General features: G+C 37.9%; 1 protein-coding gene across 1 annotated transcript in view; it reads left to right on the top strand.

Annotated features, from left to right (window-relative positions):
• Positions 1-27,055, top strand: part of pappa2 (pappalysin 2) — a 67,095-nt gene that overhangs the window by 26,654 nt on the left and 13,386 nt on the right. Inside the window, exons 12-25 of the mRNA XM_044134604.1 lie at positions 3,306-3,434; positions 3,537-3,622; positions 8,275-8,471; positions 10,983-11,093; positions 14,261-14,396; positions 14,573-14,747; positions 15,183-15,248; positions 15,323-15,419; positions 16,260-16,437; positions 17,811-18,024; positions 20,792-20,960; positions 21,050-21,182; positions 21,907-22,028; positions 24,883-24,954. Coding sequence (XP_043990539.1) covers positions 3,306-3,434; positions 3,537-3,622; positions 8,275-8,471; positions 10,983-11,093; positions 14,261-14,396; positions 14,573-14,747; positions 15,183-15,248; positions 15,323-15,419; positions 16,260-16,437; positions 17,811-18,024; positions 20,792-20,960; positions 21,050-21,182; positions 21,907-22,028; positions 24,883-24,954 — 1,885 coding nt within the window. The remainder of the gene's footprint in view (positions 1-3,305; positions 3,435-3,536; positions 3,623-8,274; positions 8,472-10,982; positions 11,094-14,260; positions 14,397-14,572; positions 14,748-15,182; positions 15,249-15,322; positions 15,420-16,259; positions 16,438-17,810; positions 18,025-20,791; positions 20,961-21,049; positions 21,183-21,906; positions 22,029-24,882; positions 24,955-27,055) is intronic.

Below are 27,055 nucleotides of genomic sequence, written 5' to 3' on the forward strand. Positions count from 1 at the left end.
CAAACATGGTTTTAAATATTCTGCTATCAGAGCAGAATAATCCAGTCCAGATTTGAAGAGTCTAGGTGTTGTAGTTTTTTTTAAAAGTAGAGTCGATTTGTGCATTCACATCTCCCCGAACGAACCGGACCCTCAGTCTAGATGAACGGCCATGTTTTGGTTGCTTTGAAGTTGTTTTAGTAGCTTTTTCATTTTTGGATGATGACTGAGAGGCGCTCTTTCAGATACTCAAAATGTGAGAACTGAACTTGTTTGAAGCTTTTCCACAACCTTCTCCCTGACCCGTCTGCTGTGTCCCTGTTCTCTTCAAGACACTATTTATTTGCTAATGTTCTCCAACAAACTTCTTGGGTCTTTGCAGAACAGCTGGATTGATACTGAGATTAAATTACACCCAGCTCACTCTATTTAGGGACTATTGATTGGGAGTCTGTGGAAGGGCAATTTCTTGCTTTGGATTTTATTTAGGAGCATCAAAGTATAGGGATCTGATTTTTTATTTGATAAAAAAAAACAATTAAATTCCATCTTTTTAGGTGTTTATGACAGTTTACTACTTTTAATTTCTGTCCCATTAAAATCCCAATTAAAATAAATCAAAGTTTGTGGATACAATGTGTCAAAATGTGAACGGGGTCAGGGAGGTTCGAATACTTTTGGAAGACAGCATATTTATAGAGAGTCTCTTGGATGAATGACTTGTTTTGCAAAAGATAGCCATGGTGCTTAACGGGAAATACCAAAATACTCTGTCTCCTGTTGCCAGTAATGACTAAGGTTATATGATTAGCTATGAAATATTAACAAAAATGTGAAAGAAGTGCCAGCAGATAATCTCACGCACACATTATAGTCTGACACGTAAGTAGCTCACGGGAAAATATGAAGAGAAAGGAAAAAGATACGGCCGTAGGCAAATTCCAGTGCGTATGTGAGTGTATGTGTCCTCAGATCTACTAATCTGCAGACATGTCTTTTAAAAGTGTTTGGGTCTGGTTCTGTTTAAAGAGCTCAGAACACAAATGTTTCCAACACGGGGATGCCGTGTGTAGCTGATCCAAATCTGTTTCAACAGCCATATACTTAATCAAAAGCTTGCTGGAGTTTAAGGCTGACTTGAATCAGTTTGTATCCTGTCTCATATTGCGGGGTGTCCAAACGATTACTGGAATCCGACTACAACCACCGCAAGCTTTGCTCTTTCTTGTTTTTTCAGGAAATGCCCTTCACCCAAAATATCTGACGTCTCGGCTGCAATGCTTTTCCAGGCATTCGAGGCTGGTATAAGTGTGTGGATATGGCATCTGTATCACACGATTGCAGATCTGTCGATTTCAAATGTGTGTTCTGAATTTCTGAGAAGCTGTCACCGTTTTAAAAGGCAGGCGAGATGTTAGATGCACATGGCTTCAAAAACAGCTTATTTTTCAGAGAACACATCTCCTATGTTACACAAGCTGCATCTAAGTGCAAAAAGATGCAAGGACCTGTGGGAATTGAGTTAGGTGGGACTGAAGAGGGCAGAGAGAGGTTGACGTGAGGAGAAGGGAAAGCAGCAAGCTTGAAAAATAATAAGAGTGAGGGGGATAGTGGAAAGAGAGGGGAGGAAAACAATGGCAATTAGAAACGATACAGGGAGCGAGGAAGTTGTTAAAGAGACCTGTCGACAGCGTGCTGGGTGTTTTTCCTTTTTTAATTCCTTCTCTGAGATCACTTTTTTATTTATTTATTTTTTTCTCTTACATATAACGCAAATTAAAGTATCGGCGGTCACTGACAGAGTCATGTTCTGAGTCCAGCTAAAATTTATGAAGGAGTTTTATCCTTTATTAATGCAGGCAGCTAGCTAGATGACACATTCAAAAACATATTTCATTGCATATTCGAATCCAAGTTATTTAAAACTAAACTGTCTATATCTAGTCTTAATCCAATAATAAATCAAGGTGGAAAAAAAATCTCTGGTAAAGCTTAGAGTGCAGTAAAATAACACATTAAAAGAATTACATGTTTTCTTAAGAATTATTGCGCTACATTTCTGTCTTGGTTAGACGGGTAAAAGTGACTCTCGTGACTTATTTGCTAAGTTGTTGAATTTCAGTGTGTAACATAATTCAGTGCAGTTAGAGTCACTTGCAAAACTTGCTAAAAAAGTTGATTTCCTGCTTCAGAAACTTTGTTTTGAACTATTTATGTGTGGTCACCTGCTAAGACAGCATTCTGGGAAGATCTGAGCACAGCCTGCAGATCATTTCACATCATTCAAATTTGATGTCTGATTATATTTCAGAGTGTTTGTTTGCTACAAACACCCTCAGTGAAAATGTTTTTTAGTTTATGTGTTTTTTTCCTTACAACCTCAAACTGGTGGTTTGTCCCAAATCAGAAGCAAGTTTAAACAATCTGTCTTTATTTGTTGAATAAACTAAATAAGTGACTGAGAGGGAGAAAGGGGGTTAAGGAGAAGAAGAAAGACAAAACCCAGCGTAAAATAGTGTGAAGTAAATGTTTCAATATTAGCTGTTCTTTTCTCATCCATTATTAATAAAGGAAACTTTTTAAAAGATACCAAACAGAACTCATCCTGAGATATTGGGGTTTGTGACTTCAAGTTGGTTTCATATGCAGCATATTTGTGTCAGACAAAACTCTCTTTATGGGCAATGCCCAACACAGATCAATGATCGTGAACTGGAGTCACAGTACTGTTTGGCTTTAAGGACATTGTACACTGCGAGGTTACAGTAAGTTTCACTTTTACTGCTGCGATATCAAAACCTTTTATAATCCAAATTACTCAGACAGACAGCATTCATTGGGAATAGAAGAAAGTTTTCTGCCTTCTCATACAAAAACAAAATCTGGCACTGAAACCCACACATTGACATTCATTTTATATATTGCTCTGTAGATATCATCAGTTTATGCCTCGGTGGTCTTACTTGTTTAAAGAACATAGCAGGTGTAAAAGTTTTGAAGATTATTACAACACAATGCAAAGGTTTTCACACCCCTAGAACTTTAACATTACAATCACAAACTGTAATGCGTTTTGCTGGGAATTTATGAGTATTTCAAAGTATTTCTTATTTGAAAAGGCTGCAACCTTTTGGGTGCATCCTAACTCCAAATTACTGATTTCTTACTTCACCATTTAGCATTAAACATCATTGAAATTTGTGGCTGTCACATCACAAAATGAGGGAAAAAATTCCAGGAGGACTAAATCTTTCAACAGGGATATTCAATATTTCAATAGAAATATGTAGAAAAAAAGCTCATTTGCCCATTTTTCTGTTTTTTAGCTCTGTTATGCAGGGAGTGAAGTACCAGTACACAATCCAGGTGGAAACCGGCCGTCTCCTCAGCCTCCCCTCTCCACCTCTTGTCTACACACCTGGACAGACCTACTGTGGGGACGGAGCCATACAGGGGTCTGTGCTGTTCACTTGCATGAACCTTTGGTGACCGGTTGAGTATTTCCAATAGAGAAACAGTTGGAAATGTTGCTGATGATGTTGCTTCTCCCTCTGCAGGACAGAGGAGTGTGACGACAGCAATCTGTTAGATGGTGATGGCTGCACTAAGAAATGCCTCAAAGAGATGGGCTTCAATTGTGTTGGTGTGTACACACTTCAGAAAACACATTATGTTGTATTGCGTCTTTCAAAGAAAGTGCAGCCCTTTTACGATGTCCCATGTTAAAATTGCCAACCTCGGTCGTACGTATTAAACTTAAGCAGCATATAAACTTTCAGTGTGAAAGAGTAGTCGCTAATCTGCCAAAAATCTCTCATTTGTGCACGCAGCAGCGTTTAGTAAAAGCTATCCTGCCAATCAAATTGCATTTACAAGACATAAAAGCTTCTGGCTTGAGTGGATTCCACAAACCATTAATGCAACATCACAGCAACATAAGGGAAAACAGATGAGGCAAGGGGTAAAATAAGCAAGATTTTGGTTTGTTAACTTTCCATGGTTTTCTTTGAAAAGCAATCTGACATTAGGTTGGCTAAGATACATCAGAGAAAAATACTGGTTAGCTTGACAACACACAGCTCTGTCTACAGTCAAACGTCATGTTTCTTTATTAGTGTTGGTGTTAATCGGTCTCTTTACTTAGGATAAATGAAACTTATGTTTTCAAAGATCAACTAGTGAGCTGTATAAGATAGTTGCACAAAACGGCTAAAAATAATAACTATGTTTTCACCTTTCATGTCTTATCTGTAAAGAATGTTTTTTTCATTTTTGCACATTATGCAACTTTTTTAACCTCACCAGGTCACAACCGAAATAAAAACCGAGGCTTTTGTCTGACATTAAAGTCAGGGCATGTCTCTATCAGCTTTTCACATCTGTAGACGGAGCTTTCAGCCCAGTCCTTGAAAAATAGCTGCAAGTTCTGAGACAGAATCATTTATAGGACATAAAAATGAAAGGTTTAAACCAAATTTCGAGGAGGCTCTGTCACAAGGTTTGTGGGGTGAATCCATTTTTTTATTTTTTATAATTTTTTTATTTTTAGCTAGCTCATATTATGAATTTGTTAACAATAATTCTCTCTGGCAAACTAAGGCAAACAAAAGATTCCATTCTTGATAAGATCAGACATTAGGCTGAGTGAAACAAGTCATCAGCCGCTCTGTTGTACCATGTTCCTTCTCAACAGATTTAAAATTTATCTTCCATATCAAGGTATGTTTGCCCAGATGCTCTCCTTTTGCCAGATGCTCTATCTCATAAATACTTCAAAATGTTACAGTCTATGCACAGATCAGCTGAGATCAAACAGCATATTGCTTTTATTTCAAGCTTTGTGTTTGTTCCACCGGCAACTGGGCGGTAGTTATTCATACATTTTGTAAGGGATTATTTTATGAGAGCTTGTTACAGGACTGAAAAAGGAGTGAACAACACTGATCTGAGCTATTTTACTGCAGCTCTAGCTGAATGTTCGGAGCTGTTGTCATGTTGGAAGGTTAACCTCCTCCTACTGCATTGAGGGTAGTTTGCTGTGTGACTGTCTTGCCACCCATATTTTGCTTACAGGTCAAAAAGTTCAATATTGAACTAATCTGGTTACAGCTTTGTAACCTACATGGTCTGTGACATGCTCCAAACGTATCGTCTTTGTGACTGGAGAGAAAAATGTCAGATTTTTGGCAGATTCAGCAATAGTTATTCACACTGAAGGCAATATTCTGCTAAATGTTTTAGCTGTATGACAGCAGGTGATGGCTTCAATACATAAACATTTATAAAAACCTATGATTTAGACTGACATGGATACTTTTATAATAACCCAATAGTTAGGAAGTTGCTGATTGCAGGGATTAATCAATAATCTTTCTGTATATATATTTCTTTAAGCAGTTTTTAGTTATTGAAAACATGAACAGTAAAGGTTTATTAAGCCCATCAATAAACAGGTTTTTAAGGAATAATTCAATATCAAAATCTGGAGCCCTTTAGATGCGGTTTGTTCTGGATTTTACTGTCTTATTGTCCAAAAAGCAACTTGGTGCGTGTTCAAGACTGCATCTTATAAAGTTTGTTAACGACCACTTATTTTGTTGTTATATACGCAGAATAACAGTCTAATTTTAAAGGCTGTGTAAACCCCAGGTCAGGTGGTTGAAAAGCTGTAAAAAGTACCAAAAGCATGCAGCAAAACAAGTCAAAAGACAAACAAATATGCCACAAAGAGTGGCCCCGTCATCTGTGAATCCACCACAAGACAAAAATGCTTTGTGTCTCCACCCTCATGCATGCAAACAGACCACAACAGAAGCCTCACGACAAAACACAAAAGGGAATTTAGCCAGAATCCTTCGGAACCCCGAGGCCGAAAACTTTGTGTTTATTTTTCACATTAGGTCATATTTTTTACATTAGGTCATATCATGAGTTTGTCTGGAGTCAACGTTTCTGGCAAAGAAGGAGATATGAAAGATTATATTCCAGATAAGATCAGACATTAGGCTGAGTGAAACAAGTCATCAGCCCCTCCGTTGTATCATTTTCCTTCTCAACAGATTTAACATTTATCCTCCATATCAAGGTATGTTTGCCTAGACGCTCTCCTTTTGCCAGAAGCTCTTTCTCATAAATACTTCAAAATATTGCAAAGACTATGTACAGGTCAGCTGAGATCAAAGAGCACATTGCTTTTATATCAAGCCATGTATTGTTTCCACTGGCAGCTGGATGGTAGTTATTCATGTATTTTGTAAGGGCTTATGTTACGAGAGCTTGTTACAGGACTGAAATTTACCATCATCCAGTGAATTTATTTGTCAGGGGGAGAAAAAAAAAAAGCTGAGGCAGACCCATCAAACCTCCCCTCCCCCTCGACCACCGTCTCACAACAAAGCCCTGCCATGCCGTGACTGAAACTATTACATCTCCTGTTATACAATAAAAGACATGACTAGGAAGGGAAGAAAGTGGGCAACAACAGATTTTTGCAAATTGCAACTCTTAAAACCGTTTATTCTGTTTAACATCTTAGTCATAGAAAGAATATTTGTTTGGGTTTTTACTCGCCACATTTGTTTGATGGAGTTAACTCTCACTATGCTATTATCCTGTTCGTAGATTAGAGACCTTTCTTTGACTTGTATCAAAGTATCTTCTCTGTACTGCATACCTACATATCCCGAGGTATTGAGAAACACATTAGCATTTTTGTCTCACTGTCTGACATTAAATTGGACTAATCCTTTTGCGGTTTTGATTCCTGTCAGTAGGGTTTAGAGAATCCTTTGTTTTTTCTTATTTGCAAACATTTCTTTAGCGCTTAGCAGCACTATCTTCAGTAAATATAAATGCTCAGCTATAAATGCTAACCTGTTTGACTTGGGCGAGATGTTAAATGGTAAATTGCCTGTACTTGTGCAAAACTTTATCTAGTCCAGCGGACTCCAAAGTACTTTACACCACATTTAGTCATGCACAAATTCATCCCCTGATATTTTGGGTATTCCCCCACAGCCTTCTGACTGTAGTTTGGCCTATTCCCTCGGACATAGCTGGTGTGACTGAGTCAAGCTTGTTGGTCGCCTTGTTTGCCCACAAATGAAGAAAAGCTTTAAATAAAAATTATTTGATAAATCTTAGCTGACCTGTAACAGGAAAGGTTTAATCTGATTTAATGTGAGACATTAAGAAAAAACGTGTTTCGTGACGTTTAACACACTGCAAGTAAAATATTTTATTTCAGCTGCTTACAGCTTCTTCCGTACCATTTGTCCATTTGGGCTACTTTTAAGCTCTTTATGTCATATCACCTTGAAGGTGCCTGAGTTTCCAAGGGTTGAGCAGTATCTTAGCTGTTCCAGTTTTCTTTTAGACAGATCTCCGATGCCATTTCTGGGACTTCCTAGAATCGATTGTCTAGGAAGTTCCAGAAACAACAGTTCCAGTGACCATTGGTAGCAAAGAGACTTTTGTTTTTTTGTGTGTTTTCCCCAATGTCTCTGTTGCTTGAGACTTTTAGATGTTTCTTCTGTGTCCAACAACACACAGTATTTTACTGGTTTTCCATCACGTGAATTTGATGTTCCTGAACATTGTATCCCCATAATTCTCCACCATTCTTGGCCTACTGTGGTTAGTAAACATGTTGCTCAATATTCTAGCCACTGACACCTTGCCCAGATGTGATACCCTCCAGACTCGTTTGCTCTTGCCCTAAGGTTCTGGTATTTTACTGCCTCAATTAGAGCCTCTTTTCTGTCCTTGGTCCAGCTTACTCTAGCGAATTCTCAAAAACTGTGTAAAGAAATCAGGTAGATTTCTGTTTTAGACACAGAGGAATGTCGTTTCTTGTGACTCATTTTGGTTGTGATTCCTTTCAGAGTACAATGTGTTTCTTTTAGCATTAATGAGTAGTTTCATTTCTTTTCCCACAGACACCCAAGGCCAACTGAGGCACCTTCAAGATGAAAATAACAGGCTAGGTCACCGATTAAATTTCCTTTTATTAATATCACTAGTTACGGTAATCTCTGATGAAGAACTGAAGTCAAAGTTCCTGTCTTGCCGTAATTTGCAGCCTGTTGATGCCAGAGGCACAGTTGAGCTAGTGTGGCTATCATGTGGAGTTGCCAAAGAAAATACCAAATAGATTTGCTCAGATTTGGTTCACTGACAAACAGATTTGGATGATAGTCCGACAGTGGGAGAGAAGCATACACCTTGCCAGATGAAAAGAACAGGCTGTGTATTCTTCCATAAATCGTCTTCGCTTTCTTTTCTCTGTTCCCTAAGGTGAACCAAGTCAGTGTTATGTCTTTGACGGCGATGGCGTGTGTGAAGAATTTGAGCGGGGATCAAGCGTGCAAGACTGTGGTTACTTCACACCTTTGGGCTACACAGATCAGTGGGCTTCCAGTGCCTCTGCGTCCCACCAGGACCCCAAACGCTGCCCTGCAGTCGCTGCCACAGGGGAGCCATCCCTTCCCAAGGTATAAAATAGAAGGCAGAAATTGTTCAATTCCTGATTTGTGCAAATCCTTATGCAATGGAGGAGCTGCAATCGGAAATGAATAATCCTGAAAGTATGCTTTTTTTAATAAAAAAACAAAACAAACTTTTTGTTTAGATATCAGTTTTCAAGAGAAAACAGTGGATTTGTGTGAGGGTTCAAATGTCAAAAGGACTAAAGAAATTTTACTGTAAAGGAGTTGTCCTCGTGTAAAAATAAAATCTATATTGAACAGCTTGACATGTTTTTCATTGTTGCTATGCAGCAACTGTGTTATTGTGATGCGAAAGGAAAATGTGTTTGTCAATTTGCATTTACAATCTGCTGTCGATTTTCACAAATCCGTCTTTACATGCAGAGCGTCAGTGCACAGCAATTTTCAAGCCTTGCTACAGATTCCTAATTGAACATTGCAACGCAGGAAATGTGTTTTGCTGTCCTCTATCACGTTTTAACTCTCTTTAACTCTCTTATTATCCTGATGGAAGTTGAACCTCTGTCCACATTTAGACATTTGTTGAAATAGTTTTCCTTTTGGCTAGCCCTATACTGAGCTAAATTCATATTTCTGTCAGCTCTGAATAATTTCCTTAGTGTTGCTGATGTAAAGCCTCCCAAAAGGATGATATTACCACTACCATATTTAATGTATTGACAGTTATGTAAATGTTGAAAAAAAAAAAACAACAACATAGTTTTTATAAGAGTTACATGCAGTAGCTTTAAAGCCAGTTTCTTTCTTTTTTTTTTGACTTGCAGTTTTTTGCCAAAATGTCACACATAAAACAATGCACCTCCAAATTACAACTGAGGTTAGGTAAGTTTAAACAGAGGTTCTGTTGAAGTAGCACACAAAAACAACCTCCGAGGTACTTTTATCACAGAAGGATTATTGACCTCAGAGTTGGCAAACAGGCAATGTTTTTGTACCACAGTGTGTGTAAAAGAAAGAAAATGCAATACAGAACAAGAATCTCAGAATCATGAATAAAGTCAGCGTGACCTATCAAGCCCTACCTTATGACAAAATGCCAAACCCTTCTGAACTCTGATTTCTGTTATTGAGACTACTGACATGAAGAACATTATTCCATTAACAGCTGAATATGCGATATAAACAAACGTTATTTTGGGCCCGGTTTGGATGGCGGATCAAATCGAATAATATGAGCTCTGCAGCTAAATATTTGGCCAAGAATGTGAAACATAAGTAGGCCTGCAGTAATTAAGAAGGTAACATTGTGAATGAAACCTGGTCTAGCTGTGTTTGACGAAACGCTTTTGCTTATTTACAGAGCCTTGCAAAATCCTTTATGCCTTTGAACCGTTACACATTTAGTTACTTAATCAATGCATTTTATTGGGATTTTATGGGATAAAGTGACTAAAAATTAGCACAAAATGGAGAGGTAGAAGGAAAATGATTAATTATTTTCTAAATTTCTTAAAAATAGATCTGAAATGTAACCTTAATCAACCCTGAGAATAACCCAGGAGAGTCATTTGGCTTCAGACGTCACAAAATCATTACATAGAGCCACTGTACACAGTTGGACTCTACAGTGGTTTCATAGATTTGAAATGAGGGGACACACTGTATCATGAAGATCAAGGAACATAGCCGACAGGCTATGGATGAAGTTGGGGGGAAGTTTAAATCAGGGTTAGATTAAATAACTCAAGCTTTGAACAACTTATAGAACTGAGGAGAAACTGCAGATATCCAAAAGTCAAATGAGAGAATGCGTCAGCAGGACAACAAGCAAACAAACAATACAAAAGGGCTTTTTTCTGTTAAGATGGCCAAATCAAAGTCCAAACATCCATTTAAGATAGTTTTAACATTTTACTTCTGAGAGAAATACGTTCGTACAAATTTATATTTTTTAAAATTTGTGTCTATTTTCTCTCAATGTCACAATTAAGTAATACTTTGCTTAATAAAGTACATTGATGTTTTTGGTTGGAAAGTGACAAAATGCGAAAACATTCTGCGGGTTATGAACATATGTACAAAGATCCGTGCTTCCAGTCGCACAGGTTTGCAAACATACTCATTCCCTTACAAAAAAATCCCACGAAAATCACATGTGGTTCACACAAATTTTACATGCGAATCATGTCAATCACATGTGAAAGCACATGAATACGTGTGATTTTGGAAGGTTTCGTGGTAAAATCACGTGATTCACATGTGATCACATGTGATTCACACATTTCCACATGTGTTCACATGTGATTCACACATTTCCACATGTGTTCACATGTGATTCACACATTTCCACATGTGTTCACATGTGATTCACACATTTCCACATGTGATCACATGAAAATCACACCAAAAATCACGTTTTCACATCTGATTTTCACATGTGAAAGTCACATGTGATTTTCGTGGGATTTTTTGTAAGGGTTGAGAATAAGGGCATTTTAAGGCGATTGGATAATTTGCTTATTTTCTCTTGTGTCTTGTTCTGCCTTTTGTGTGAAGCTTTGTAGTTTTCAGCACCTGGAGGTGAACGACAAACACGCTGACGCCTGGTTCCCATGCACCGCCCAGTCTGACACAAATAACGGCCTGGAGCACTCTTACTGGTTAAAGGTATGTGCATGTTACATATTTACTTGAATGACTGTGGGTGGCTAATCTACCTCTAACAGCTTTCCACTGTTACAATAGACTGAAGGGATTGTTGGCTCAAACTTCTGTGCGCGCACATATTTTTACAGTTCTAACAATTACATGATTCATACCATGCCTTAGTAACAATAATTGCATATTTTTCAGGTCAGTGGTAAATCGCGGGTTCTAATGATGTGTAGACAATTAGAAGTCATGACTAACTCCCTACTTATTCTCTATTTACATTGTGTCCTTGTATTTCTTTGCTTAGAGGACATTAATCATCTGAATCCCTTTAGTAGCAATCACTGGCTTTGTAATAATAGTTAAAAAAAATCAAGTGTTATATAATTAACTCATTCTTCTTAATTAGAGAACAAAAGGTTTCCTCTGTTTTTCCAGTATGGACAGATGAAAGAATAATTGTTACAAAAAGGATCTTTAATCATGATATAGTTTGTCTTTATGATTAGAATCCTTTTATTAAATGCTGGGGGATAATAAATACATTACTAATAAATATGAATACTTCAAATATAATACAGATTTTTTTCTAATTAAAAAGGCATTAATGAATAAAAGGTACTTGTTATTTAGACAGAAACTGATTGAATTGCATGCTCAGGGTTTTATTCAGACAGTCCAGTCCCTTGCAAAAGTATTCTAGCTCCTTGAAATTAAATTGAACAAACCTTGTTTTTCACTGTGCTAATGAGTCCAAAGCTTATTTTCTAGATTGGCCTCTGGCGTTAGTGTAGCTGCTGAGCTATCAGTCAGCTTTATGACGGAGGAGCAACAGAAAAGATGGAAATTTAAACTTGTGAAATTGGCTAAAGGGGATTGCAGTTGCTCAGATGTTTGGTTTAAATAGTGGTGCACAGAGCTAAACTCAAAGCTTTCTGAAAGTCCAGCAGCTTCTCAATCAACAGCTGTATATCAGACTGACTGAGGAAATGAGGAAAACAAGAAGCCACATGACTTGCTGTGATTCTAAGTACACCACAGGCAGGAGGAAAGGCTGCAATTTGTGAAGGAAGTCATAAGAAGTCCTGTTTGCAGTTTGCCACAAGCCATGAGGGGACAAAGCAAAGAGATTAAAGGTTTGCAGAGTAGTGCGGGTCTCTGCAAATTCATCTCAATTCATTAATTTATTCACTAATTCAAGTCAGAGAGGAAAACGTCTGTGTGGATGTAATGCATAGTGCCATGTGTGGTAGAAACCTAACACATCAATCTAATCAAACCTTCCCTATAGTGAGACATGGTAGGGTGACCAGACGTCCTCTTTTTCCCGGACATGTCCTACTTTTCAGACCTAAAAAAATGTCTTGGGGGAATTTAAAAATCGTCCGGGATTTTGGTCAACTGCCTCAAAACACATTACATAGCTTACAGTGCATTGTGATTACATTGCCACTCCGTTCCACTACTCCATTCCAGGTTTCTTTGTATGGCAAAGAAATCGGTAGCACATGTGTGTCCCCCCCCCACACCCTCTTACAAAACTTGAAATTTGATGTTCTTTTATCCTCTCCATTTAAGATGACTGAACTTCAACTATTTTGTGAGGAACTAGCAAAGATATGAGTTTGTAGTTGTCCAAATCTGGCAGAGACACAAAGAGTTTAAAATGTTACTGCAGTGACGGTTCCACAAATTTTTGATGTTGGGAGACTGAATGCAAATGAATGCAAAAACTTTCGAGATTTTATTTGTAAGGCAACAGTAAAATAAAACACACAAACTGAAAAGCATGTATCATGTTATCACTTTTCTTTCATTTCACAGTTTTGGATCACTGTGAGCTCTCACGACTTTGTCTGCTCTTCTCTGGACTAGAGGGTCCAGAGAAGAGACTGTTTATCCATTGTCTCATCATTTCCACTACTTTGTTGAATGTCTTCTTTTTCCACCACTGCTCTTTTTTTATGGAGGCCCTCTTTATCAGGCACTTCCCTGGAGCCTCAAGGCTCAAGGCCATCTTGAAAATCCTTTATTAGAGCACCTGTGTCTGCCAGCAGCTCTCCATGAAATATCTCCTTTTCCTTTAAGTTCCTTCTGTCTGAAGGAGCTCCCCTCATCTAAAATTTCGGGTCTGGCTGTCTGAAGAGCCTCCCTCAGCCTTACACTCTCATCTTTCTCCGTCAGCTCTATAAAAAGAAGCCGTCTCAATTAGCTGCGTTTGTTTGGAAGAACATTCGCTTTTCTACGAGGCTCTTAACATTTTCTGAAAGTAATACGCTTACTGAATTCCTTTGAGGATGACACACAAAGTCCGTTGACTTCGAGAGGATAAAACTCCATGGTGTTTTCAGAAAGAGGAGGATTAAAGTCAGTCTTAATTTATTTCTACCATATTGTCTTGTAACTCAAAGTAATCTACACAGCTAGGAAACTTGATTTTGTTTGGCAAACCTCATTGTGTTGAAAGATCCAGTGATAACCTGCTCACACCATACTGACATAGTGACAGGTTCAACATGTATGTAAAGAAAATCTATATTTTTTGTAAAAGTTACGTGCTGTAGCTTTAAAGCAGATGCATATACGGATGCATTCTCCATCCATATACACCAACCATATACGCTTGTGTCATATTTCTACCTCACGAAAACAAATACTTAAAACATACTTATTCTAAGTGTCAAGTTTGATCAACTTACCGTACATAAGTCAAGTATCACTGAGAAACATCCCATATTTACATTAATTTAAAGGTATTGCTAGAAGGGCTGCACAATATATCTGGAGTGGAGTCATTTCAGGCTAAGATATGTTAAGAGTTCTGAAGTTGTATTTTTCTTTCTAAAGTGATATTTAGCCAGTGGGACATAATCCCACGGCAGCAAGAGCTCACACGGGACATAAATGACATTGCCGAAAAGTCTAGAGGACATATAGAGTAGGAAGCACAGATTAGAAGGAGAGGAAATAAAAGAACAAGCATACGTCACACCTGATATCATCCCTCATCACCTTGCTATAAGGCTTTACTCATCTTTACCAGCAGTGCCAATAAATACGTTAATTTCTGCATAAATAATGAACACTAGACCCACATCTGATATTTTAACCAACCAATCAATAGCCAATGACTTATCTCTACATGGTTTCCTCATCCTGTTGTGGTTGTACCATTGGACCAGGTGGGGTTCCTCCATCCTGGTGTGGCTGCTTCTGTCATGGTTTACTTGGCCTCGGATGGTTCGTGGTCTGGGGAGTCATGGAGGAGGACAGTCACCATTCTCCTATCTGATGCAAATGGCAAAAATCACTCATTAGGTACAGATCTTTATTTTAATTCATTTTTATATATTTTTTTTTGCATGCTGCATGTTACAGTTGAGCTGTCTTGTAAGTCTCCAAGGAGAAACCTTAATTATATTTGTATTCCTGGGATTAAAATCAAACCAAAGCATAAACCGGCACATTCATCTGAAACCCCTCCGTCTACCCAGGCACGCACGTCCCCTCATGCTACCGAAACCCACTGGTGGTGAATGTGACTCACGATCTCTCGCAGCCCTTCTTCGTCACGTCCACTGTTATCCTCCTCTTCTCATCGCCCTCTGTGGCAGTGAGAGCGGTGGCTCTGAGGACCTCCTGCCACTTCAGCACCTTCGCCCTGACCGGGTGCGCATCAGAGGGTGGGCTCTCCCACTACTACCTACTTAACACACAAACACACACGCACAAAGAGTTGTTTCGTACACCTCTTTGGAAAAAAATTAAATCAAATCCAAACGGTTCTAAAATATTTCAAATGTACAAATCTAATAAATACAGATAATTTAGCTTTCTTATATGTGAAAGAAACCAAGAGTTAGATATGTGAATATGAATCCTGGCTACAAAAAAATCCAGGTAAGAAAGGTTTATGTAATACAATGCATGTATATCACCCTGTAGATATACGTATATCCCTTTTATTGATCTGTTGTCTAGAACCATGGAGTTTCTGACTGATCTAATTTTAAGAGACAGAAGCAGGGCTAGAATGTTTTGTGTTTTTTTTCTGCTTCTCATTTCTCCACTTCTCTCTATGTCATCCCTTCACCTCTGCAACAGTTGTCTGCGGCAGCCTTGTCAGATTGACAGCTGCAGTCCTCCACAGATGAAGCATGCCTCCATCAGGTAAAACTCTGGACCTTTAGCGAGCTAAAAAACAAACACAAGGACGACCTTCATACTGGTGTTTGTCTCTGTAGGTGTACAGGTGGAGGGGAAGCCTCCAGTTGCTCGGTGAAGTGTTACCGTGGTTACAGCATCACTGTCCTCAATGGCAGGGGCATGCCACCACATCAGGTAAAATCCTTTAAATGTCTTCAGACGTCCAACTTATATATTCAGTCATTCATTTTGATACCAGCGAGTTTGACACTGGATTGACTTTGGTTTGCAGCTAAATGCTGAACTGACCTAAGCCTGAAGTAAATGATGAAGGTTTTTAATGATTTGTTTGCAATATTTCATTTCTTTTCAACAATGTATGGTGGATCATTTGCTACAAAGCAATCCTGTCACTGGAAATCTGTTCCGTATCATTCTGTACACCATTTTTTTTTTTTACTTGACATGAAAGCTGGGATTCTCAAGGAAAGAATTTCTAAGAAGAAAAATATTATTTCTTGCTACTTCACATTGATTCCTAAAAAAATTTTCTTGTTAGTTAGTCTCAAACTCAGTCTTTGTCTGCTCTGAGCAGAAAACTGCTATACCTCAACTATACAGACTTAAAAGTAGTCTGTGCCAGGAAACCAGCACACTTTATGTGAAGATGAGTGGTCAACATTTTGATCTCTTCAAATGTATTTGAAATTTTTCTGCAACTTCATAAGAAACATTTATCAAAATATTGACGGGGGTTTATTTATGTAATTGAGCCTGAGTGTATAATCCCTAGTGCGCCTAATTCGTCTTCTTTAAAATTCATTGAAGCTCTTTATTATATAATTATTCCAACCTTGAACAAGGAAATGAGTTGTTAAAAGCCCAAGATAAACATTCATTTGAATGATGAGTGAATAAACTTCTGCCTGAGACTGTGTTGCTTTTTCTGTACGTGGTTACTCATTTGTTGTTGTTTTTTTTGTTTCTGAAGAGCAATTTTCTTCTTTCTTCATCGTTTTCTTTCTCCACTTCCAGAGAACCGTAGAGCTGGAGTGTTTTCAGGGTTCATGGGATCGTGTTGTCAGCTGTGAGCCTGTGGACTGTGGCCTTCCTGATCAGTCTCATGTTTATCATGCTATATTCAGCTGTCCTTGGGGAACCACCTTTGCCAAACAATGTTCCTTCACCTGTGGACCCCCAGCCATATTACAAGGTAACAGCAGGGTTTATTGCATGAATTCATAAATAGATCTTTTATGATATTACAAGACATTTATTGTGATATATTGTAGTTAAAATTATATCTTGTATTACTAAAATTCTTGGGTAACCCCTTACAGAAATATGTGCACGAAAGAGTTGATGCTGCAGTTCATCATCATGCAAACATGCCATATTTTTAGGTTGAAGACAACTGTTTGTTTGTCTACTTTGTACTGCAGCTTCCAAAATGCTTCGGCATACTAAATATGCAAAGCCAAACCTGTCTGCAGAAGGGAGAAAGGTGTCATTTACAAACACTTTTAATTTATGGCTGGAAAGTCACTAGAACATGTTGCCCTTCAGAGCCATTTCTTACGTCAACAGAAGAACTTTATATTGCAATCCATAAATATGTAGAAATACTTAAAATTTTGGCTTTTGGTTCAAGTAAACACATTTAAAGGTCATCATGCATCATCTAGCAGGAATGTTTTCCAGATCAGCTACTTATCAACAAAACAACGGTGACTTTTACGAAGTTTGTGTAGTATATGCTGTACATTTTATATGTACATTTTATCGAGTACATTTTATAGAGCCCATAAAGCATTTTCAACTTTAGATGCGTTAAAACACTCATTATTAATAAGGGGGAGGAAACAGACCTGAGCAATTATAATTCTTCACAAAGTTAGCACTTGATTTTCTCTGTGTTGCTAAATCCAGACACTTTGTTGGGTCAGAAGTCAATGACTGATTTTATTTTCTGAACTTTATTGCGTTGTTGATGTATAGCTCAGGGTACATATGGGGATTAATGGGCTACAAAGTGCCAATATTTTCAGCACACCTTGGATGGTTATTATGATGTTTTCCAGTTTTTCTAAGCAACAACATTAACAAATAATGGAATGAAGGTCTTTTATTTTCTTTAATTTTAGTTAAAATAGCTGCTCTGATAGTCAAAAAACATCTCAGAAAACATGCAACGACACATTAGTAACGGTTAAGAAAACTCTTTGTACTCGTACTGTATTTACATTTATTTTTCCAAGTATTAAGGTAGTTTTGGATGTAATGCTCTAAATTTATGTTTGCTTCATCAGTGAAGTTCAGTCTGTGGCAGAAAGCGTCTAGCAGGAAATGTTTTTTGTCTACTTTACAAACAGATACGGTCATGAAATAAGTGGGAAAATTAATGTAATACGACTACACATATAAAAACTTTACCAACCTGTGACAATAGCAAAGGTTTAGAGGGAAATGTAGAAATAATAATACGATCTCTTCTTCTGAGATCCTCCTGCTTTGGACATCCCGTTTTATTGAAATGATCCTCTTCCTGTTCCTCCTTCTCTCCATCTTTTCTCCTCCCACCCCCAGGTGACAGCGATAGGTTGGTGTGTTTGGAAGATGGGCTGTGGTCTTTTCCAGAGGCCTACTGCAAGATCGAGTGTCCGGAAGCGCATAACATTCCCAGCGCCAGACTTCTCACAGACGACTGTCTGGCCTCAGGACACGATGTCGGGTCCTTCTGCCGATACCGATGCAGCCCGGGCTTCTACGTGGTTGGGAGTCTCAAAAAGAAGAAACCAAAGTAGGTAGCTGGAGATGGAAGTCGGTTCAGGGTTTGGGGAGAATGCACTCTCACTTATGTGGTTTTTCTTCTATACACTTCATAATTTGTCTGAGATATATGTATCAGTTTCAAAAGCTGTATATTTTGTTTCAGAATTTTGGTAAAATTAAATAAAGTTAAGGCTTAAAAACACTAGCTTTATTTTTGCAATATTCATTGCACACGGCGTAATTACAGTTGCTATTTTTGATTTACTGCTTCTAGGAGCAAACGTCAAACAAACAGTTCAAGGTATGGTACCTTTTTGAAGGTACGGTACAATTTAGTATTCTGTACTTGCCTAATAAACATCCAACCAGATGTGCTTGCATGAAATTGCCATAAAACTATACATTTTATAGATTTTTTTTCAATGTCAAAAACCATTTCTTCATGTATCATTTAACAGGTTGGTGCTTTTATGAGTTACACCTTGCGTAAACAATTTTATAACCCATGATGCTTTATTAGTCCAACATGTAACTCTGAACATGAGCAGCCATTAAACAGCCCTAAATGGCATTTTACATTTTTACTTTAAAAGGTAAATTAACCGATATTATAACACATATTTTTGGTTTGACACAGTGCAGACAGGAGACCTATTGTGCTGCTAAATGTGAACAGCCATGTTTTTGTTATTAAATCACCAAAACTTTAAACCGACAGTCTTGACTGTTAAAATAAACCTGAAGGAATCTCAGCAGGCTTTTATTGCTGCTTTAATGGGGCGTTTCATATTCTAGTTTGAACATGCGATGCAGCATGATGTTCATCCAGTCAACTTTTTCTCAGAATTTCACACACAACCTCAATTTATACTGAAAATTTAGAGCCTGGCAAAAATATTTAACCCTTTCAGCCTTGAATTCTTGTGTAATTTATTGGAATTTCATGTGACAGACCGATACAGCATGGGGCTTAGTGGGTATCACTGTTGCCTTGCAGCCTGTGTTCAAATCCTGGCCGAGGTTCTTTCACCCCATTCATGTGTGGGTTTTCTCTGAGTTCTTTGGCTTCCTCTCAAAGTCCAAAACCATGACTGTTTCTTTAACTGGTCTCTATAAATTCGCCTTATGTAAAGAGTGTGTTTGTGCATATTTGGCAGTCATGTGTTGCCCTGTGATGAACTGGCAACCTGTTCAAGGCAGACATTGGGTGACAATGGTTCATGAGGTTCATCCTTTAACTCAGGAGTGGGCACTCCTGGTCCTGGAGGGCCGCTGTCCTGCAACTCTTAGAGTCTCCCTGGACCAACACACCTGAATCCAACAGCTGAATCACCTCCCAAGAGCAGTCAGGTTCTCCTGCTAATGACCTCATTATTTGACTCAGGTGTGTTGAAGTAGAGACACATCTAAAAGTTGCTGGAGACCGGCCCTCCAGGACCAGGAGTGCCCATCCCTGCTTTAACTGGTGGGTTGCCAGTTTGAGCCCCCACTTTGTCTGTCTCAGGCAAACAGAGTCAAAGCAGTAATTAAGCCAAAACTGTACTAAAATTATATACATTTTGCATTTAAGGTAAAAAAGCCTTCTTTGTTTGTTAATATTTTTTACCCAGAACTTCTCACCTAGTTCAAATTCTGTAAAGAAAAATATTCTATTAAGCACCTTTTGCTATCCAATTATTCATCAGTTAATCCAAAAAAAAAGAAAAAAAAAAGAGAGATCTACACTGTATTGATAAATTGAGCAGAAAGACCTGAGTGACAGGAAAGGAATGCTGCTATTGCATTTTAGGCAATAACATCATCTATTTTCTTAACTTAAAAAAGAACTGAATCATCTATTTGCATTTTAATGTATTTTTCATATTGTATATAAAAAAAAGCCTAAATGTAAATCTGAAGTATGTGCCAACTTTTTATTTGATTGATGACCAAAATAATCGATAGAATAATTGATTACCAAATTAATCGTTAGTCACAGCCCTACTCTGGACTTGATAAAGTGTTAATCACCTGCTACCCAATTACCGCTGAAGTTAGGAACCAGCCCTGTGACGACAAGGACGGGTGGGTGGGCCTTATTAATATTCACTAATTGGAAGAGTGAATATAATCCAGCACTGATAACTTGAAGGTAATTAGTTGTGCTGGATTATAGTTAGAAATTGTGTGGTCAAAGCTGAAGAGGTGTAACGTGAGGAAGTCGACCTTCAAAGCTGACACAGTTACAGCAGTTTTGTTAAATGCAATAGACCAAAATTTCAGCAGACTATTGTCTTAAGCTTGTGCAAGAATGTCCTGGGTTTATTTGACTCTAGTGATAAAGTTTATAAGTGAATTCTGGCAAATACAAAGAATATGTTTGTAAACTTCTGAATTGGAAAAAGGAAAAAAATAGCTAATGACTGATTCATTGGTCTGGCATTTAACCCATAAAATAGGTTAGGCTGATGATGATATACAGGGCATGTACTCTCCCAATCTGGTATAGACTCATTTTTATATTTTGAGTGTATGTTTCATAGTTTTTTGTCTACTCTTTTTTTTTCTTCTATACTTGCTATAACATTAATTACCCTTTGGAACCCAAAAAGACCTGAACGGACCTAAAACAAGACAATTTTAATTTGATTGCAACAAGTATATATATATATATATATATATATATATATATATATATATATATATATATATATATATATATATATATATATATATATATATATATATATATGTGCCTTTTTTTAAAGTGCATGTAAATATCTAATTTCAAGAACGTTTACTCTTGTTCTCTGTAGAAAGTACTTCAAGTTAGAGTGCTTGGAGGACGGACAGTGGGAGGAAAATGCCTGTGAGCCAATATCCTGCCCAGCTCTTCCGGACGTCTTCCAGGGCATGTACACCTGCACCAATGGCCTGCGCTACAACACCCGCTGCACCCTGCAGTGTCCAGATGCCACAGAAAATGTAAACTACTCCTCCAGTCAGATAAAAAGCAAATGTTGCTCTTTGTAGAGCATTAATTGTGTTTTTTTTTGTGTCTTTGATTGTTCTAGAGTGAAATTCGCTGCACTAAGGATGGTAAGTGGACGGCAGAGTTTACTATGTGCTCCATGCTCCAGGGTTCATGCTCTGCTCCCCCCAATCTCAACTACGTTGAGTACAGCTGTGACCAGGGGATGAATATTGGTGAGTCAAACCAGATCTTAAAGCTGCATGTGTTAATTATTACATAAATGCACCTAAATAAATGTATTCCCTTCAAACAAATGGTTTCTTAAAAATCACTGTTTCCGGACTATATTCTTGGTTTTAAAACAGCATTTTGTCAATACTCAAGTACGTTTGTTCTGACACTTGAAGTACTTCCAGTTTCCTGAACAATTCCTGTTTCAGATTTTAAGTAATTATCCAGTTCATGCTATAAAAACTTGGTCCAGATTCCATTATAAATATCAGGAGAAAGAAAAAGAAAATCCATGAAACATCTGGAAAGATAACTGTTTTGATAGACTGGAAGACAAGAAATTTTGAACAGAATCATAAATCACACCTGACAAAATCTGATATTTAAAATCAGGCTGGACTTAGAGTCTCATGGGCATGAAGACGTCACTCCTCTTAGTGGGCCAACAATAACAGTTGAGTTGAAGTTTGCTCTTTCAAGTGACAACAGATTGAAACAAAAGGGAGGGCGATGGGGACGAGATGGGTGGTAGGTCTTGTTGAGTTAATGAGATACTTAATTTTCTCTGAAGCAGAGATTCATTGATATTTTTATTTAATTTATTATTTTACTCTATGAATTCTGATAATTTGTCAAGGTAACATACTTTGAGAACTACAAATTCTTTTTGGCAGCATTATATGGTTTTGTACCCGAGGAGAACATGACCTGAAAAATGCTTTCCAGGCGATATGTGCTACCCTACATGTGTTGTTGCTCTGGACATGGTTCTGCATGACCCGGTGGTTCTGTCCAATGGTACTACACCTGGGACCTTGAAGCACTGGATGCAGCCTGCCACAGTACAGGTGAGTCAGTTTTACTACTGAATCTAATTTTGTTCGCCTGGTAAAAACTGGCCTCTTGTTCTATGCTTTTCTTCGTACAGAGGGTCTGTGCGTTTTGCTATTGAGTAATTACTGCTTGGTGGAGGCGTGGCGTACATAAAAGTGCAATTTTGATGCTATGAAGCTTACTGGAAATTGCCTGCGCTGTAAACAATCCTCCACTGTGAGGAGCGAAGTGCTGAGCTGAACAAATGGCTGGTAAAGGTAATTCAATATGTTGGAAGCCTGACCAACACAAAATAAATGCTAACAATATTACTGTAACAATCAATACGAGCTAGAAACTATTGCTCTTGATTTTCTTTTTTTGATATACGTTAAACTTTTACATTTTTATTTTAAGCCTGAAAACGCAAACTGTGTTGTTCTTACTCCGTTAATCTCCCACGGCCTCAGAAGCTCAAGCTAGAATTGGTCCATCTCCATATTGTGATATTTCTGACTTGGGCTATGCAGAATTTACATCCAGTGCATTTGGAAATAGATTTTGTACCAATGTTTACTTCATTCTATTTATCTGAGGTTAATGATTTTGCTTTAAAGCAGAGGAGGAGAGGCAACAAAATGCTGCAAAAATCAGTAAACAAATCTGACCTATTTTATGTCCAAGCATATTTTTCTCCATTTCCTGATGAAGCTGGAGGTGGTGAAACAGCAGAGCTAGTAGCCTTTTACTGGTTTTTACCGGTTTAAACAACAACAATTGTGGTTTTGCTACCATTTGGAAACTTGTGATAATTATTACTAAACTGTGGTTGTTTTTGCCTGCTCGCTGCCAAGCAACTTATCCTGGATGCCATGAAAGTTGATCCACTGACAAAGGTCTGACTTTCAAAACACTCATCAGAATGAATAATTCATGCAAACATCTGGTGCTCTGAACAACAGCAGCAGCAGCAGCAGCAGCAGCAGTGAGGGAACTGTGCTCAACCCTAACTTAACTTTACTGACAATTACCAAGTTTGTTCACAACATAAACTTTTTGTCCAGGACAGAAAATGCATTTAATATGAACAACCACTGTGCACTTACATTTAAGATGATTATTTTAATAAGAGAAATCTATAAAGCCACTAGCAGATCTTTAACTAGTTTTCTCCCAGAATTAATTATTTAACCCTGACTTGCTTATCTGTCCTTGTACCTGACCACACAGAGCTCTAGATGCAGCTGGAGGTCTACCCTCCTTTCACCACTCCCACTACTCCCAGGGTTCAGAAATTGGACGGGAACAAATGGATACATGCAAATATGTTTCATATCAGATATTAGATTTAATCCTAAAGAGTTTTCTTGAAAATACTTTAATTCCCCGGTGTGCCGGCTAATCGCATCATAAAATCCATCTTGTGTGTGTAATTGCTTGTTTGGTTTAGTTCAAGTGTTTTTGTATTACTGGAAATCATAGGGAGATAGCGCGGGTAAACGTTTCAGTTGACGTCAAGTCTTTTAGGAACTGCACACATCTCCAAAACATACAGTGTATACAAGTGTGTGAGAGAATGGAATGTCAGGTCCCGGGTCTGAGTTGCTGCGCTTGTTTTGCTCGAAAGGAGGATCATGTTACCCAATATCATATCTGAGAAATCACTTCTGCGTTGATGTTGTTGCATACACTGCTTTGCTTTTGCCTCACTTTTGGGTGGTCAGTCAGCCAGCCAGCCTGTTTGTCCTTCTGTGCCAAGGTTAAATACTTGCACTTGCGCTTGAGATTTGATTACTTACGCCATATCTTTGGCGCTGCTCAGCGATTTCAAGGCATTGTGTTATCTTGAAAACTTCAGAACCTGGTCTTTATTGCGATGTCAGGCTGCGCAGGAAAGTGTCCGGGGAGGATCCAGTTTCCTTATCCATATTTACTCGTCAATCGCTTGTCTACTAACCAGCTTGTAATTTACTGGGGTCAAATAAGTAACTCAAGATCTCTGCCTTACAAAGGTTCACAGCGAAAATGTGGGGTCTTTATTCAGTTGAATAATAATGATAACAATAATAACAATAATAATAATAATAATTAATAAAAACATTGATCTTAATCAAGATTGTACCCAAGCTTTGTTAATTTCTCTATGATAAAGTCATATAACCAAGGCTGTGTTTGCTTACAGCACCTTGCAAAACTATTCAAACACTTTGTGCTGCCATCAAGACATTTATCTGAATACATAACTTCATAGGTTTGAATAAATAATTCTAAAAATGTTTCCATGTTATTAAAAGATCACGAGTTGTTTCGATAAACCAGCGATGCTTTATGTAAAATACTGAATATATGGAAAATGGATCCTGGGAGTGGAGGTTCGCATTCCAACAGAGAATGACCCTGAGCCTTTTGCCAGAGGGATTGTTTACATCAAACCACATTCATGTGTTAGAACGGTCCAGTCAAAGTCAGGAGCTTAATCCAATTTATAATTTTGCAGCAAAACTTCAACTTCACTCTGCATTTTTCAGATTTCTAAAAAAGGTTTGTTTATATCTTATTTATACACTACTTTTGTCAGTCAATCAAAATGCAACATATTGTGAAATATGGTAGGAACATGACAAAATGTCAAAAGTGTAAAGGAGTTTGCTACTTTTGCGAGGCACCCTCTCTACCAATAGCTATTCCAATACAAATGTTATAGTACTGTAACAAATCCTTGTTTTTTGCTGTATGTCATTCCCCATTAATGCCTCTGTTTGCAACTGTGAGCATCAACATGACAGAAAATTATGTGAACATGTGTTGGTGATTAAATGTTGTGTTGTTCTGCATAGCGAACCCTTTTAACAAATGCATTTATACGCATGTGGATTTTTGTTTTTTTAGAGCATAATCTGCACCGGGATGATGAAGTGGTACCCTGACCCTGAAAACATCCACTGTATCCAGTCATGTGAGGTAAGAGCAACAACAGAGGGGGTTTTGGATGAACAAAATCCCTCTTTTTTTCTCCTTCTTTTAGACTATTCATTTGTCCACAAAGGCCAACACTGACAGAAAACAATGTTCCATCCAAATTTCAGTCTCGTCGAGGTTTTAAGCTCACAACCGTATCTGTTTTAGAATAGACTGATGTTGTTTTGCCAAACACAATGATTCACTGGAGTGGAGTGTGCCTGAATTAGCATTTTTATCTTCTCCTTGTCACAGATGGGATATTTATAGAGACCCTAAGAGTGGAAAACGAAAATGCAATAAAAAAAAAAAAGAGACTAGTTTTATTTTTGTCTTGCATCTATCCACAGTAATGTGGAATTTATCATTTAATAAGTTAGATTGTTGGTTTCTTTGTTTTCCTGCTCTCTTCATGCTGTTATGTAGAGGGTTTTCTCCTTCGTATGAATAAGCCACTTTTAGGAATAACCTCATTAGAAGCTGTGTCTCAGCCAGGCTCTTCCAGTAATACCAAACATGAGGCAAAACATGCTCCATTTTTGTTGTCATCACTACTTAAAATACCGGAGCCAGTGTGCAACTTGGTTCATATTTCACAAAGAGAAATCTCATGCTGAAACCGATACCCTCGCACTGCACTTCACAAAAATCCTTTTAAAATGTATCCAAAGAGCCTTTCTTCCAGAAAGTCTAGCTTTTCCAAATGTTGCCTTTGCCTGCCAAGCCTAATGAGTTATCTGATAAAGGAAAATGAATCGATTACTGGATTAGGGTTAGATTTAAATTAATCATTCATCATGACGCAATGTTTTTAAATCTCTATGTTTTGGTTTAGGTAGTGTCGGTATTGTGCATGCTGGAGCTCCTCTACAGGGAAAAGGATTACCTCCTGTTGTGTGACTCTGGTTTCTAAGAAATGTTTGGATATTTCTAGGACAATCATTTTTCAAAAGTCTGGGAAATGGGTGACAAAACTTGAGTATTTGGAAATCCGATTCTTTCTTTTGTTCGCCAATCTGTCCATTCGTCCATCCATCCATTTTTAACATGTTCATTCGTCCTTCTACCAGTCCACCTCTCCATCTCTAGTTCAGTTCACCCAGCCTGTCCATCCATCCAGTTTACCTCCCTTCCGTCAATCAGTCCATTTATTCATTAGTCCATCTGTCTATTAATCTGTTAATCTGCCCAGGTGTCCTTTCGTCTGTCATTCCTCACTATTTTGGGATTTTCTCCTAAAACTTGCACAGTAAAGTTGAAACTGGGTTTGAGAATAAATTAACTATAGTGTTACAGGAATATTTTTGTAAGGAAAAAAAAAGGTATAGAAAGCCAATTTGAATTCAGTACATCGAGTGACATCAGTGAAAATTTGCCCAAGTTACTAAACTTGGAAAGCGCCTCCATCCACTCCACTGTTGAACAAGCAGCTCACCAGGCTGCTCACTTCCTGGAAAGAAGCACCAATCTATGTACTACAGGTCATTTTAAATATAGATCAGTTATTTTATGCTATTATTTTGTTTGTACTATGTTGTTAAAATAAACTTATGAATCAAACTACTCAGCTAGCTTTTGTTCTTGAGTTGGAAAACATTTCTAGAGGTACTTTATTTAGTATAAAAAATTTTTTGGTTAGAAGTAGAATGAATTTAATGACTTGTTATTTTTTTTCCCCCCAATATTTTCATGAGCAGGACAGAAATCACTCTTATGCAACATACTGATGTATATCACTGTTAGCAGATCCTTCTGTAGAAACAGCAGGTGTATTAGTAGCCTACTGAGTTAAGCGCTGAAATTAAATAAGGACATTTGACCCTGGAATCTGAATCAAAGACTAAAAACAGAACGGTATTAAAGAACAAAAATATTTTAATTTTGAATGTTCTGTGGCCCATAGGTTTCACGTGAAGCCTCTGGCTTGTTTTTTGACGAAATCTGTAACATTTGCTTATCGCGCCTTTTAACAGTGACATTTTAGCAGTAAGTGTAAATCATCTGAAATCATGAACCCGGGCAGTTTTGATTTTTGTCTGGGTTCAGAGAAGTCTGAAGCTACGAATGGAACACATAAACTGTTGATGTCTCACGGTATTAAAAT

This window comes from Gambusia affinis, linkage group LG12, assembly GCF_019740435.1.
Source record: "Gambusia affinis linkage group LG12, SWU_Gaff_1.0, whole genome shotgun sequence".
NCBI lineage: Eukaryota > Metazoa > Chordata > Actinopteri > Cyprinodontiformes > Poeciliidae > Gambusia > Gambusia affinis.